The sequence below is a fragment of the Oncorhynchus clarkii genome, chromosome 32, assembly GCF_045791955.1.
Source record: "Oncorhynchus clarkii lewisi isolate Uvic-CL-2024 chromosome 32, UVic_Ocla_1.0, whole genome shotgun sequence".
Classification (NCBI taxonomy): domain Eukaryota; kingdom Metazoa; phylum Chordata; class Actinopteri; order Salmoniformes; family Salmonidae; genus Oncorhynchus; species Oncorhynchus clarkii.
In genome coordinates this window covers 18,988,964-19,003,761 of record NC_092178.1, presented here as the reverse complement: position 1 = coordinate 19,003,761, position 14,798 = coordinate 18,988,964, and the positions used below count along the sequence as shown (strand labels likewise).

Sequence of the window (14,798 nt, the reverse complement as noted above, 5' to 3'; positions counted from 1 at the left end):
TACTGTGTGTAAAAAAGAATAATCTAAAAGTACAAATCAAACCACCTTTCTAAGACATGTACATATGTAGGATCTTAATTTGATTCCTCTTTTCCGGCACATACTCCACATAATCATTTACATTTCCTGTTACTGCAGGATTATTTTCCTGCTGTGGCAAACTGACTCAGATTAAGACCCCATATCTGTATCCAACTGGGATGCTTTTACCGAATCGACAGACATCTGTACTTTCCTTCTCTCTTCAGTTTAATGATATTCTTTGAGATGAATCTCTCCTGACTGTAAAAATGTGTTTCTGCTTCCAATCTGTCTATTATAAGCACATTCATCACAGCAGGTGGCATTTATGAGGGATGCCATGCCCCTTCCACAGGGTGCCATAACTGTCACGTGATCGCACATTACACACCCTTTTCGTTTTAAGGCAAGAGCGTAAAATGTGGCTCCATTTGTTCATTGTTGTCACTAACATCTGACACCTGGCAACAAAATTGGTGCATCACTGTTATAGGCTAGGTTGGTGGATGTGTAATACGTTTACAGTTGAAGTCGGAAGTTTACATGCAGTTAGATTGGAGTCATTAAAATTTGTTTTTCAACCACTACACAAATTTCTTGTTAACAAAGTATAGTTTTGGCAATTCGGTTAGGACATCTGCTTTGTGCATGACACAAGTAATCTTTCCAACAATAGTCAACAGACAGATTATTTCACTTATAATTCACTGTATCACAATTCCAGTGGGTCAGACGTTTACATACACTAAGTTGACTGTGCCTTTAATGCCTTTAAACAGCTTGGACAATTCCAGAAAATTATGTAATGGCTTTAGAAGCTTCTGATAGGCTAATTGACATCATTTTGTCAATTGGAGGTGCACTTGTGAATGTATTTCAAGGCCTACATTCAAACTCAGTGCCTCTTTGCTTGACATCATGGGAAAATCAAAAGAAATCAGCCAAGACCTCAGAAAAAAATTGAAGACCTCCACAAGTCTGGTTCATCCTTGGGAGCAATTTCCGAACGCCTGAAGGTACCACGTTCACCTGTACAAGCAATAGTACACAAGTATAAACACCATGGGACGACGCAGCCGTCATACCGCTCAGGAAGGAGATGCGTTCTGTCTCCTATGGATGAACGTACTTCGGTGCGAAAAGTGCAAATCCATCCCAGAACAACAGCAAAGGACCTTGTGAAGATGCTGGAGGAAACAGGTACAAAAGTATTTATATCCACAGTAAAACGAGTCCTATATTGACATAACCTGAAAGGCCGCTCAGATAACTTCCGGTAAAATTGGAGGACACACAATTCAAATAAATAATCATTAAAATTATGGATATTAATCATTTAGGTACATACAGGTGTCTTATATTGGTTAAAAGCTTAAAGTCTTGTTCATCTAACTGCATTGTCCGATTTACAATAGGCTTTACAGCGAAAGCATTCCATGCGATGTTTGAGCATGCCATGTTTGAGGATGGCGCCCCACATCAAAATATTTTTCAACCAGCACAGGCTTCATAAAATCACAAATAGACATTAAATATTCACTTACTTTTTGAAAATCGTCGTCTGATTTGCAATCCAAAGGGTCCCAGCTACACCATGCATGATCGTTTTGTTAGATAAAATCTTTCTTTATATCCCAAAAAGTCTGTTTAGTTGGCGCCATCGATTTGAGTAATCCACAGAGAAAGAAATCCAAGAAGCTAACGCTAAACTTTTATAAAACAAGTCAAAATACATTTCTATTCAATCCTCAGGTACCCTAAAATGTAATTAAACTATAATATTTCATATGGAAAGAAGTATGTTGAATAGAAAAGCAAAATAAGCAGATGCGTGTCCTCTTCGTCGCGCGCATAGACTGATTTCCAACTGATTCCCAGTACTAAAACTCAAAATTCTTCCTCTTTTGGGAAGAAACAAGCCTGAAACCTTTGAACAAAGACTGTTGACATCTAGTAGAAGCCATGGAATTGCTATCTGTGAGCTGGATTTGGATATGACCCTATTGGAAGAGCATGGGTGATCAAAGATTTTTTTTTTCCGGTTGGTTTTTCTTTGGATTTTCTCCTACCATATCAATTGTGTTTTACTCTCATACATTATTTTAACATTTCTACAAACTTCAAAGTGTTTTCTATCCAATGGTACAAATTATATGCATATCCTGGCTTCTGGGCCTGAGTAACAGGCAGTTTAACAGGCATTAAACAGGCAGTTTACTTAGGGCACATCAGTCAGACAGGAAGTGGAGAAAAATAGACCCTAGCCTGAAGAAGATTTATTAATGTGATCATATTTCCAGGAATTTATTTTTAGAGGAATTGATGAGCCCTCTGACAGACATGAAGTAAACATTTAAGAAATGGACTGCGTCCCAAATGGTTGGTGTCATTTGACGCACCCATCGGTTCCGATAATGGCATTGAGTATAAGTCTTAGAACACAGACAACAACAATAGACTACTGGTGAGTGGAAGGATGCAGGTCCTCTGGAATAAAGCAATAGAGCCCTAAAGGCTGAGTCCCAAATGCACCCTATTCCCTTTATAGTGCTCTACTTTAGACCAGAGCCCTATGGGGCTCTATATAGGGAATAGGGAGCCACTTTGGTGGCATTCTCTGTGTTTATAATGAGGATATCATTTTTTTTTACTGCTAGCGTACGGCTCCAAAACAAACAAACTAACGAGAGAGCCATTTTGGGACTCATTAGAGAAACCTTTGTCTTGACAACACCACAGATAAGAGAAAGAAGGGACTTGTGTGTTTTGGGGATAGAGGAAAGAATAATGTTGTTTTATTAGATTGAGATAATTTTGCATTGGCCTTAAGGGTGTTATGTACAGGTAACTTCCAAAATAAAGGAAACTACAATATAAAGTAGGGCGATGGGCCATCACAATCCACCAGAACAGCTTCAATGCGCCTTGGCATAGATTCTACAACTGTCTGGAACTCTATTGGAGGGATGTGACACCATTATTTTTGCAGTTACCTGTACGTGATAAGCAAAGAGAGAAAGGCCTGAGGAGATATAGATTTTAATAATAGATCTACACATTTTGACAAACTGTGACAGTTTGTCCCATCAGCATTCCACATGGGGTATAGTGTAGACACCAATATTCTCAAATCAAAATGGCCGCCGCATATTTGTCACAAACCAGATATTTCAACTGGTTATATTTGTAGTTTCTCTTTATCCTCGGTGTGCTTTGAAATCTCAGTGCTGTGACAGCATGGGTGCTATTGATTCCTACTGTGGTTCCTACTGTGAAGCCTCTCCTATTGAAATGCAATATGAAACATTTCATCTTTACTAGCTATTGGATATTCACATTTTTGTCGTGGGTGAAGAGACACAATTTTGATAAACATTGCTCTGAGGCAGATTGGTATCTCATTATCTTAGTTCTGACTCAATAAACACAGTTTATTATGACACACACACACACACACACACACACACACACACACACACACACACATACATCTCATGATCCAATGATTGTACAGTGAGTATTATCAATTATTAATATAAAGGCCATCCATCCCACACTCCTTTTCTCTTCCTAAAGAAGTCAAAGGATTGATTGCTTACTATAAAAGCAGGAGGAATATATTGGAGAGAACAGCAGCAGCCTCAAATGGCCAACGGTTGGTTTCAGAATGCTCAGCTCATTGTTCTGTTGTTGTACCAAATGCCCCATATAATAACCCACACAGAGATGAACATAATCATTAGCATAGATATTAAAACAATATTTTGACTGTGAATTGGGTCTGAATTGGGTCTGAATTTTGATACATTGCTGGGGTTCTTTTTCACCAGCAGGGGACATCCCTCCCTGCAGTTTATTTTATGACTGTGGCTCTATTCCAAAAGCCACCATATTCCCTACATAGTTGCACTACTTTTGACCAGAGCCCTATGAGCCGTGGTGAAAAGTATTGCACTACATAGGGAAAAGGGTGGCTTATGAGACGCAGTTAATGATTCACTGTGATATGGATCATGTCTGTTCCATCAACTGGTTAATATGTGTTAGCACATCTCTGAGGGTGCTGAATACATTTTCCCTTCCATTAGATGAAGTCTAAAGGTGTTCCCTCTTTCTGTTCCTGGAATACAGAGACACCAGTAGTCGCAATACTATGTTTCCTACCATGTTAAGTACAGAGCCTCCCGGGTGGCACAGTGGTCTAGTGCACTGCATCGCAGTGCTAGCTGTGCCACCAGAGACCCTGTGGGGCAACGCACAATTGGCCTAGTTTCATCTGGGTTAGGGAGGGCTTGGCCAGTAGGGATATCCTTGTCTCATCACACAATAGCGACTCCTGTGGCAGGCTGGGTACAGTGCACGCTAACCAGGTTGCCAGGTGCACAGTGTTTCCTCCGACACATTGGTGTGGCTATAAAATATAATTGCATTTATTGCATTTATTTGTTAAGGACAATGTATATCAATCAACATTTTTGGGATCAGTGCAGCGACAGGTGCATGGTATCCAGCTGCTGGGATGAAGAGCCAGAACAGACCTAGTGGTTTGTTTCCCTGTCTAAAGCCAAAGAGCAGAGAGAGAGACAGTACCTTAACTGCTGAGTTGCCTGCAGTGTGGTGATGGCTTAAAGAGGATCCTCCACACTCCATCTCTTAATGGCATCGCTTTATCATCGTCTATAGGCTCCAACAGAGCATATCCCTCCCTCCTTCCATCTTTCGTTCCCTCTCTCTGTATCTATCTCTCTCTCTCTCTCTCTCTCTCTCTCTCTCTCTCTCTCTCTCTCATGCATCCCAGTGTCCAATTAATTTAACTTCCACCAAATGGCAAAAGATGACTATCTGCATTACAGACCTTAGGTACATGCACTACACTGTACATGTGTGTGTGTGTGTGCGAGTGAACGGTGAAGAGCAAAAAATGAAAAATAACATGAACATGACGCACCTTATCTTTAGCGGCGATGGTGCCAGCAGTGACACTCTACTCATATCTCCCATGATCCTCCCCTTCAATTTGCTCCCTCCTGTTATTATTTTGGACACATGGTGTGTTTTCCACAATGGGACTGTCCCCTTATCTTCTCTTGACACTCCCAGATGATAAAAGAGGAAGGGGAAGTTAATACACAGACGGTGTCCCAAATCACACCGTGCACTACTTATGGGCCCTGGTGCACTAAAGAAAGAATAGGGTGGTATTTGGGAAGCAGCATGTGTGGAATAGAGTAGAGAGTCTTCCAGGGTGGTCGCTGTGGAGAGACTCCAGGGGGTTGGTGATGTACAGGGAGATACAGGATATGACTGATAGGGTTGAGTGAACTGAATGGGCATAGAGACCCAGGGGCAGATCTATAGATGACGCCATGAATGGTGAGGTTCAAGTTCAGCGACACATACCCTTTTTAATTAGAACACACACATACACACACATGCAGCTTTGCTGGCTTGGCCAACCATATATGTACCTAGCCGAGCACGTAAGCGTGACATTTTTACAGGATGTTTTTAGGGGGCAGAGCATTTTAACTCAGTCCACCAACATGCTCTGGGTTTGCAGTATGCACATGCTCCTTCCAGTGCATGCTCCTCCCAGTCCATGCTCCTCCCTTCTCCCAGTCCATGCTCCTCCCTTCTCCCAGTCCATGCTCCTGCTTCCTCCCAGTCCATGCTCCTCCCTCCCTCCTAGTCCATGCTCCTCACTCCTTCCCAGTACATGCTCCTCACTCCTTCCCAGTCCATGCTCCTGCTTCCTCCCAGTCCATGCTCCTCCCTCCTTCCCAGTCCATGCTCCTCCCTCCTCCCAGTCCATGCTCCTCCCTCCTCCCAGTCCATGCTCCTCCCTCCTCCCAGTCCATGCTCCTCCCTCCTCCCAGTCCATGCTCCTGCTTCCTCCTCCCTCCTTCCCAGTCCATGCTCCTCCCTCCTCCCAGTCCATGCTCCTCCCTCCTCCCAGTCCATGCTCCTCCCTCCTTCCCAGTCCATGCTCCTCCCTCCTTCCCAGTCCATGCTCCTCCCCTCCCAGTCCATGCTCCTCCCTCCTTCCCAGTCCATACTCCTCCCTCCTTCCCAGTCCATGCTCCTCCCTCCTCCCAGTCCATGCTCCTCCCTCCTCCCAGTCCATGCTCCTCCCTCCTTCCCAGTCCATGCTCCTCCCTCCTCCCAGTCCATGCTCCTCCCTCCTTCCCAGTCCATGCTCCTCACTCCTTCCCAGTCCATGCTCCTGCTTCCTCCCAGTCCATGCTCCTCCCTCCTTCCCAGTCCATGCTCCTCCCTCCTTCCCAGTCCATGCTCCTCCCTCCTCCCAGTCCATGCTCCTCCCTCCTTCCCAGTCCATGCTCCTCCCTCCTTCCCAGTCCATGCTCCTCCCTCCTTCCCAGTCCATGCTCCTCCCCTCCCAGTCCCTGCCCATTTTATCTTTGAACAATGATGCAGTAAAAGCATGGCACTCAACAGTGTAATCAGTGTAATCAGGTCAGATTGCATGAAGGCAAGGAGTTCCTCCCTTCTTTATTATTGTAAATGTCAATATGTTTTACTGTTTGATATTCCATCAAGCCCAGTCCGGGGGGAGATAGAGCTTAAGTATTTTGCTCTGATGACGTCAGCTAGGCTGTGCCTCTCTCTCTTTCTCCCTCTCTCTTAGTATTAAGCAGTTGGATTTTAATTTGGGAGTAAATGGATAACAGAGTATTTTCATTGATTAACATTAGGCAAAAAAAGTGTTGCTCCGGTTTAATCCTGCTTTAATGCAACATCAAGGAGTCAAACTGTGGGAATTTTGGAAAGGAGGGAGAGAAGATATACAACTGAATTTATTTATTTTACCTTTATAGAACCAGGCAAGTCAGTTAAGAACATATTTTTATTTTCAATAATGGCCTCAGAACAACAGATTTTTACCTTGTCAGCTCAGGGATTTGATCTTGCAACCTTTCAGTTATTAGTCCAACTCTCTAACCACTAGGCTACTTGCCACCCCAGTTGAATGCCTTCAACTGAAATGTGTCTTCCGCATTTAAATCAACCCCTGAATCAGAGAGGTGCGGGGGGCTGCCTTTAGGAGAGGCGAGGAAGAGTGATATATGTACTGTGTAGATCTCAGATTGTGATTTCTGTACACAGGAGTGTCGGTAAAGTAGCCTAAAGCTTTGTTGGTGTTGTCTATCCATTTACAGTGTCAAGCCAACGTAGAAAAAGTCAAAAACAACTTGAATCCATTGTTCTTTTGGGATCCTCTAAAGCTTTTTGTAGTCTATGAACAAACATACTGTATCAGGTGGGAGGATGTGTGAGCAGGTTGGGTTTTTGTTTTCTGTGTGTTTGTGATAATATAAAGCCTATTCACACCAACCGACAGACACGTAGGCAAACACTCATGCATGCATACACACACAAACACCCTCTCTCCCTCTCTGAAGTGAGAACAGGTGGCTGTGTGTAAATAATTGGAATTGCACTTGAGAATTCCGTTTGTCTGATTATCTGTCTGAGTAATTTTTGCTTTTGACCTAAACTGCACTGCATTGCAGATTCCTTTGCACCTCTCTTTTGTTTCCCTCGGCTCACAAGTTCATATTCCATCATAAAGCAATTTCGGGAACGTTTCGCCTGTGTCACTCGCTGCTGCATTTACAATGGATTTGTTTCCCCACCTTACTCACATTTTCTAATGTGCTTGTTTCCTTGTTTACAGGAGCACTAGTTCCCTTCATTGTCAGGGCTGAAATCCATCATAACCCATGGTGTTGCCTCAGATTTGTATTACTAAGGGACCAGGCTCTCTGTGCAAGCTACAAGGGTTGGGTTTTACACACTAGGATGTAAGTAGTCTTGTCTAAGCCAAAACGGTCCGTAAGGCAGGAGCCTATGTCCTGTTTCTGTATTGCTAAGCAACCCTCTCCGGGCTCTAGGTCACCAGGCTGCTCGTTATGGCGCGCACCTGTCATCATCGTTACACGCACCTGCGCGTCATCACTCACCTGGACACCATCACTTCCTTGATTTACCTGCCCTATATGTGTCACTCCCTTTGGGTCCTCATTGTTTCTGTTTCCTGTCTGTGCGTTGTTCATGTGTCTTGTATTATGTTTAATTTATTTATTAAAACACTCTCTCCCTAAACTTCCCGACTCTCAGCGCACGTCGTTACAACCACCTGGACAGGAAGCTAGTCTATCGCAGGGCCTTACCCCCAATCCATCTCCTTAATGCTGAGAGCCAAACAATTAGTTTAGTATAAACCGTGTTAAACAATTAACAGATTGTTTCCAGAATGAACTGTTTCCATTTTGGTAGACGTGGATGCAATTATTTTGTGTATGCCCATGGCTTGTAATGTCATCTGTGTAATGGTCTTCTTCTTCCTCTGACGAGGAGGAGTAGTAGGAAGGATCGGAGGACCAATGCGCAGCGTGGTACGTGTTCATGATTCTATTAATAGAACACTGAAAAATACAAAATAACAACGGGAAATAACAAAAACCAAAACAGTTCCATGTGGAACACACAGAAAATAACCACCCACAAAACACAATAGAAAACAGGCTCCCTAAATATGGCTCCCAATCAGAGACAACGACTGACACCTGCCTCTGATTGAGAACCATACTAGGCCAAACACATAGAAATATAACAACAGAACAAAACATAGAAAAACAACATAGAATGCCCACCACAACTCACGCCCTGACCAACTAAAATAAAGACATAAAAAAGGAACTAAGGTCAGAACATGACAATCTGAAATTATAGGATTTAGATCAAATGTCCCAAAAAACATTCTGGATGATTGATGTTGATTGTTTTGTTTTGGCCAAAATGTCAATTTTACCTGTAAGTCCATGGGATATAGGAAGAATGTAACTGCAGTCACACCTGATGATGACTGACCTGTGTCTTTTTGTGTGTACTGTGGCTGGTTCCTTTCTCTCATAGCAACACACTAATGCTTGAAGGGACAAGAGAAATAGCTTCAGTCAGGATTCAGGACACATCTTTTGTATGTCAATAAATGACGTAAAGAAATAACTCCAGTCTTTATTGCAGACCAGCTGTACGGTTGGGTTCTATCTCATTGCCTTACAAGGCACAGAGTAGCTGGCCAAAGGAAACCACCTCCGCTCAGACAGGACCTATTATTAGCTACTTCCTCAGAACCATTTCAGGCAGGTTATCACCTGAAACAGGACAAGAAGGATCCCCCACACATACACAGGCCACACACAGAAGCACAAACACACCCCACTAGCACAGTAACAATAGGACAAATATGAAATGATCTTGCCTGCTTGCACCAGATCATTGATCCACTCTAATAGAAAGCTGAACACGCAGGATTACCATTCTAACCGGTTATTGGTGGTTGTGCAGTAGGCACTCGTTTTAACGGAAGTGCTCTATTTCATCATCTTGTCTCATGTGTCATGCAATGTGGTGTGTGTGTCTGTGTGTGTGCATGTGCGCTCTGTCACAAACATGTTCCATATAGCTACCACACTACAGTGGTAGGCTTCATTACCAACAACGATGAGACGGCCTACAGGGAGGAAGTGAGGGCCCTCGGAGTGTGGTGTCAGGAAAATAACCTCTCACTCAACGTCGATTAAACAAAGGAGATGATCATGGACTTCAGGAAACAGCAGAGGGAGCACCTCCACATCGACGGGAGAGTAGTGGGGAAGGTGGAAAGTTTTAAGTTCCTTGGCGTACACATCACAGACAAACTGAAATGGTCCACCCACACAGACAGCGTGGTGAAGAAGGCACAACAGCGCCTCTTCAACCTCAGGAGGCTGAAGGAATTTGGCTTGTCACCAAAAACACTCACAAACTTTAATAGATGCACAATCGAGAGCATCCTGTCGGGCTGTATCACCGCCTGGTACGGCAACTGCTCCGCCCACAAACGTAAGGCTGTCCAGAGGGTAGTGAGGTCTGCACAACGTATCACCGGGGGCAAACTACCTGCCCTCCAGGACACCTACAGCACCCGATGTCAAAAATATAATCAAGGACAACAACCACCCAAGCCACTGCCTGTTCACCCCGCTATCATCCAGAAAGCGAGGTCAGTACAGGTGCATCAAAACTGGGACCGAGAGACTGAAAAACAGCTTCTATCTCAAGGCCATCAGACTGTTAAACAGACATCACTAACATTGAGTGGCTGCTGCCAACATACTGACTCAAATCTCTAGCCACTTTAATAATAAAAAATTGGATGTAATAAATGTATCACAAGTCACTTTAAACTATACCACTTTATATAATGTTTACATACCCTACACTACTCATCTCATATGTATATACTGTACTCTATACCCTCTACTGCATCTTGCCTATGCCGTTCGGCCCTCGCACATCCACAGCCATACATACATATTCTTATTCATTCCTTTACACTTGTGTGTATAAGGTCGTTGTTGGGAAATTGTTAGATTACTTGTTAGATATTACTGCACAGTCGGAACTAGAAGGACAAGCATTCCACTACATTTGTATTAACATCTGCTAACCATGTGTATGTGACAAATAACATTTGATTAGATTTGATTTATAGTAATGATGGCTGTTAATAAGTAAACACACCTCATTCCCACCTAGATTTTCAAGTTGTATTAGTCGTATGTACGGGAAACACATGGTATATACCGTCCAATGAAATGCTTACGTCTCGACAATGCAACAACAATAAGACATTTATAAAAGCCTACAGTATAATGTTACCTGGCTGGCTGTGGTGCCCTGATTAAAACCTACAGTATAATGTTACCTGGCTGGCTGTGGGGCCCTGATTAAAACCTACAGTATAATGTTACCTGGCTGGGTCTGGGGGCTGATTGACACCTACAGTATAATGTTACCTGGCTGGGTCTGGGGGCTGATTGACACCTACAGTATAATGTTACCTGGCTGGGTCTGGGGGCTGATTGACACCTACAGTATAATGTTACCTGGCTGGGTCTGGGGGCTGATTGACACCTACAGTATAATGTTACCTGGCTGGCTATGGTGCCCTGAATAAAACCTACAGTATAATGTTACCTGGCTGGGTCTGGGGGCTGATTGACACCTACAGTATAATGTTACCTGGCTGGGTCTGGGGGCTGATTGACACCTACAGTATAATGTTACCTGGCTGGGTCTGGGGGCTGATTGACACCTACAGTATAATGTTACCTGGCTGGGTCTGGGGGCTGATTGACACCTACAGTATAATGTTACCTGGCTGGCTATGGTGCCCTGAATAAAACCTACAGTATAATGTTACCTGGCTGGGTCTGGGGGCTGATTGACACCTACAGTATAATGTTACCTGGCTGGGTCTGGGGGCTGATTGACACCTACAGTATAATGTTACCTGGCTGGGTCTGGGGGCTGATTGACACCTACAGTATAATGTTACCTGGCTGGGTCTGGGGGCTGATTGACACCTACAGTATAATGTTACCTGGCTGGCTATGGTGCCCTGAATAAAACCTACAGTATAATGTTACCTGGCTGGGTGTGGGGGCTGATTGACACCTACAGTATAATGTTACCTGGCTGGCTGTGGGGGCTGATTGAAACCTACAGTATAATGTTACCTGGCTGGCTGTGGGGGCTGATTGAAACCTACAGTATAATGTTACCTGACTGGCTGTGGGGGCTGATTGAAACCTACAGTATAATGTTACCTGGCTGGCTGTGGGGGCTGATTGAAACCTACAGTATAATGTTACCTGACTGGCTGTGGGGGCTGATTGAAACCTACAGTATAATGTTACCTGACTGGCTTTGGGGGCTGATTGAAACCTACAGTATAATGTTACCTGGTTGGCTGTATTTGTATTTATTGTCGATCCCCATTAGCCGATGCCAAAGCTGCTGCTTCTCTTCCTGGGAGGCCCTGATAAAAGCTTCTCCTTCTTCTCTGATGCACTGATTTCTACCACCCTTCGCAACTCCTCAAATAGCAATGGGGCTTTGCAGCTATCGCATAACACTGCAAACACAGATGCGCAGATGTGCACACACACTCACTCACAAGCGTATGTCAACACACACACAAGCACATAACCCTACTCCAGCACCCCTCCTACTCATGTACTGTCAGATCCCTGCTTCTTAAAGCCACCTCATCCCTGACCCCTCTTTTGTCTGAGCAGTAATGCAAGGATAGTTTTTTAAGATAATTTAACCCCTGGCCCCTCTTCCTCTTCTCGTCCTCTTCCCCCTGCCTCCCCTGTCTCTGAGTCCTCCGCCTCACGGCACAGGGCTGTTAAAAGAGAGGGCTGTCTTCAAGTTGCCTATCACACTGTATCACACCGCGTGGATCAGACCCGACCAGGGACCTGGCTCAGGGGAGAGGAGACTGTCGGCAGCAGACGGAAATGACTTCAGACACCAAGTGCAGGGAGAGTCAGAGTCACATCCAAGATGCTGCTCCCTCCTCAGTGCCGTCTGAGCAGCATCCTTCCCCTGGCTGAGACTGTAGATGTGCAGCTCTGACAATATCACAAGGCACTTCCTGAGTCCTGAGTGTCTGGGGTTCACTGCCAACAATGTGTGTGACTAGTACTTTTAGGACACACTCAAAGTCGTGCCATGGTCCTGCTCTTAAGAGCAGTCAGTCAGTTTTAATGTGATGTATTTAATTTACACTGAGAGATTTGGACTGAAGTTGAACCTCGGGGGGTCAAAAGCTCCTTACTCAAAAAAGTTTTTTCTCTCCCCTGATGTGCCCCCCACCACCCTGACACACACACACACACACACACACACACACACACACACACACACACACACACACACACACACACACACACACACACATACACACACACACACACACACACACACACAGTGGGGTAAGAGTGATGAAGAAGGGTAATTTAAGGGGAGGGAGTTCTTGTCTCGAACACAAAAATTCACATGGTTCCTGACACGGGTTTCTTGGAGATATGGCGAGAGAGATAGAGTGTAAAGGTAATTGTTTTAATGGATGCGATAACTGTTGTGATTTATTCAAAATATGATACTAGTAATATCGTCATAACATCTAGGGGCTGTGAGTGAAACGGCGCATGGGGCATTAAATAAATCACCCTGGCTGCTGCTGTATGCACCACCCGACAAAGCTCCCCTCTGCAAAATGCATGATGGGTAGCAATACATCTGCTTTTACGGGGTTTTGTTCCATTAACTCTGAATTTGATGGTTATTGTTCAGTGTCAGGGTCCAGGGCCCCGATCCCAGGCCTTGTAGTTGAGCTCTGAGCAGCGACATGAATAATAATAATAACCCAGGAAGTCTATTCTGTCAGTTCCAATTCCAGATTTGCTTCTGAGCCCTCTAGATGGTTTACATCTTTGGTATCCAGCCACAAAATGCGAGGCAGGAATCAGAACAAGAAAGCGACGATTCATGTTTTATGTGATTTACATCCAGGATATGTCCATAGTGGTGAACTAATACTGTATGTAAATACATGTGATCAAACATGCTGTTATATATGAACTGAACATTATGTGTGTGTAAAATGTCATGTAAAATGAAAAAGTTTTACATTTATATTCCCCTGACGATAGACCGTCGTTGTCACATGCACTTTCCAATGGTGTTGTTTTGTTCTCTCTACTTCTGTCCTCCATCCTGTAGCCGAGTGCGGCTCATCTGTCATAAACAATGAGGGGATTATGTTGTCGCCGAACTACCCAATGAACTACGAGAACAACCATGAGTGCATCTACAGCATCCAGGTGCAGGCTGGGAAGGGAATCAACATCTCTGCCAGGACCTTCCATCTGGCACAGGGGGACATTCTCAAGGTACTGGCTGGTCTCTCTCTCTCTGTCTCTGTCTCTGTGTGTGTGTGTATAGTACTCCTGTGATGGTCAATGACACTTAAGCATGTGGATTCTGTCCATGGTAATAAGCCTTGTCTGCACCAGATAAATAGTGAAATGGATTCTTAATCTCATCAATGGCATTATGCTGGATACAGTAGTCTGGAATCCAACTGAATTTTAACAACATGTTGCCTCAAGAGCAGCTCTCATTGAGTTAAGAACGGTAATCTTTAACAAGGACCTACCCTCTCCTGTCATTAACCATTAGCACCTGTAATCAGGTACATTCTCTATTAGACAGTGATAATAATCAGAATGAAAAGGCAATACTTTACACACTTGACATTACAATGACATATACACGTTCATGAAAACAAAGTCATACTTTGCAATGAACAGAACTGAACTAAAGGGTACTCTTCTCTCTGCAGATCTATGATGGTAAAGACAGCATGGCCCATGTCCTAGGGGCATTCACAGGCTCATCCATGCTGGGTCTAACCCTCATTAGTACCTCAAACCAGCTGTGGCTGGAGTTCTACTCTGACCCGGAGTCCACCGGAGAGGGCTTCAAGCTGGTTTACTCTAGTAAGTTACCAACCAGTCAGTGTGCAGTGGTTCTGATAACATGTGTTATAATGTATACAAATAAGGAAAGAAAGTTGCACACTTTAATGGGTAAACCTAATCAACGTTTAATACCCTGAAGAAGGCACTGCGTTGCCTAAACATTGGTTAGTTTTACCCATTAAATTATTACGAACATAATATACATTTCTATTAGAGGTCGACTGATTATGATTTTTCAATCCCGATAACGATACTGATTATTGGAAGACCAAAAAAAGACGATACCAATTAATCAGTCGATTTTTATATACATATTTGTAATAATGACAATTACAACAATACTGAATGAACACTTTTATTTTAACTTAATATAAT

General features: G+C 43.8%; 1 protein-coding gene across 3 annotated transcripts in view; it reads left to right on the top strand.

The window, feature by feature from the left end:
* LOC139392197 (CUB and sushi domain-containing protein 3-like) overlaps positions 1–14,798 on the top strand; it is a 634,291-nt gene that overhangs the window by 408,179 nt on the left and 211,314 nt on the right. For all 3 annotated transcript variants that reach the window (XM_071139991.1, XM_071139990.1, XM_071139989.1), the window contains exons 22-23: positions 13,663–13,832; positions 14,285–14,441. In XM_071139991.1, the coding sequence (XP_070996092.1) occupies positions 13,663–13,832; positions 14,285–14,441 (327 nt within the window). The remainder of the gene's footprint in view (positions 1–13,662; positions 13,833–14,284; positions 14,442–14,798) is intronic.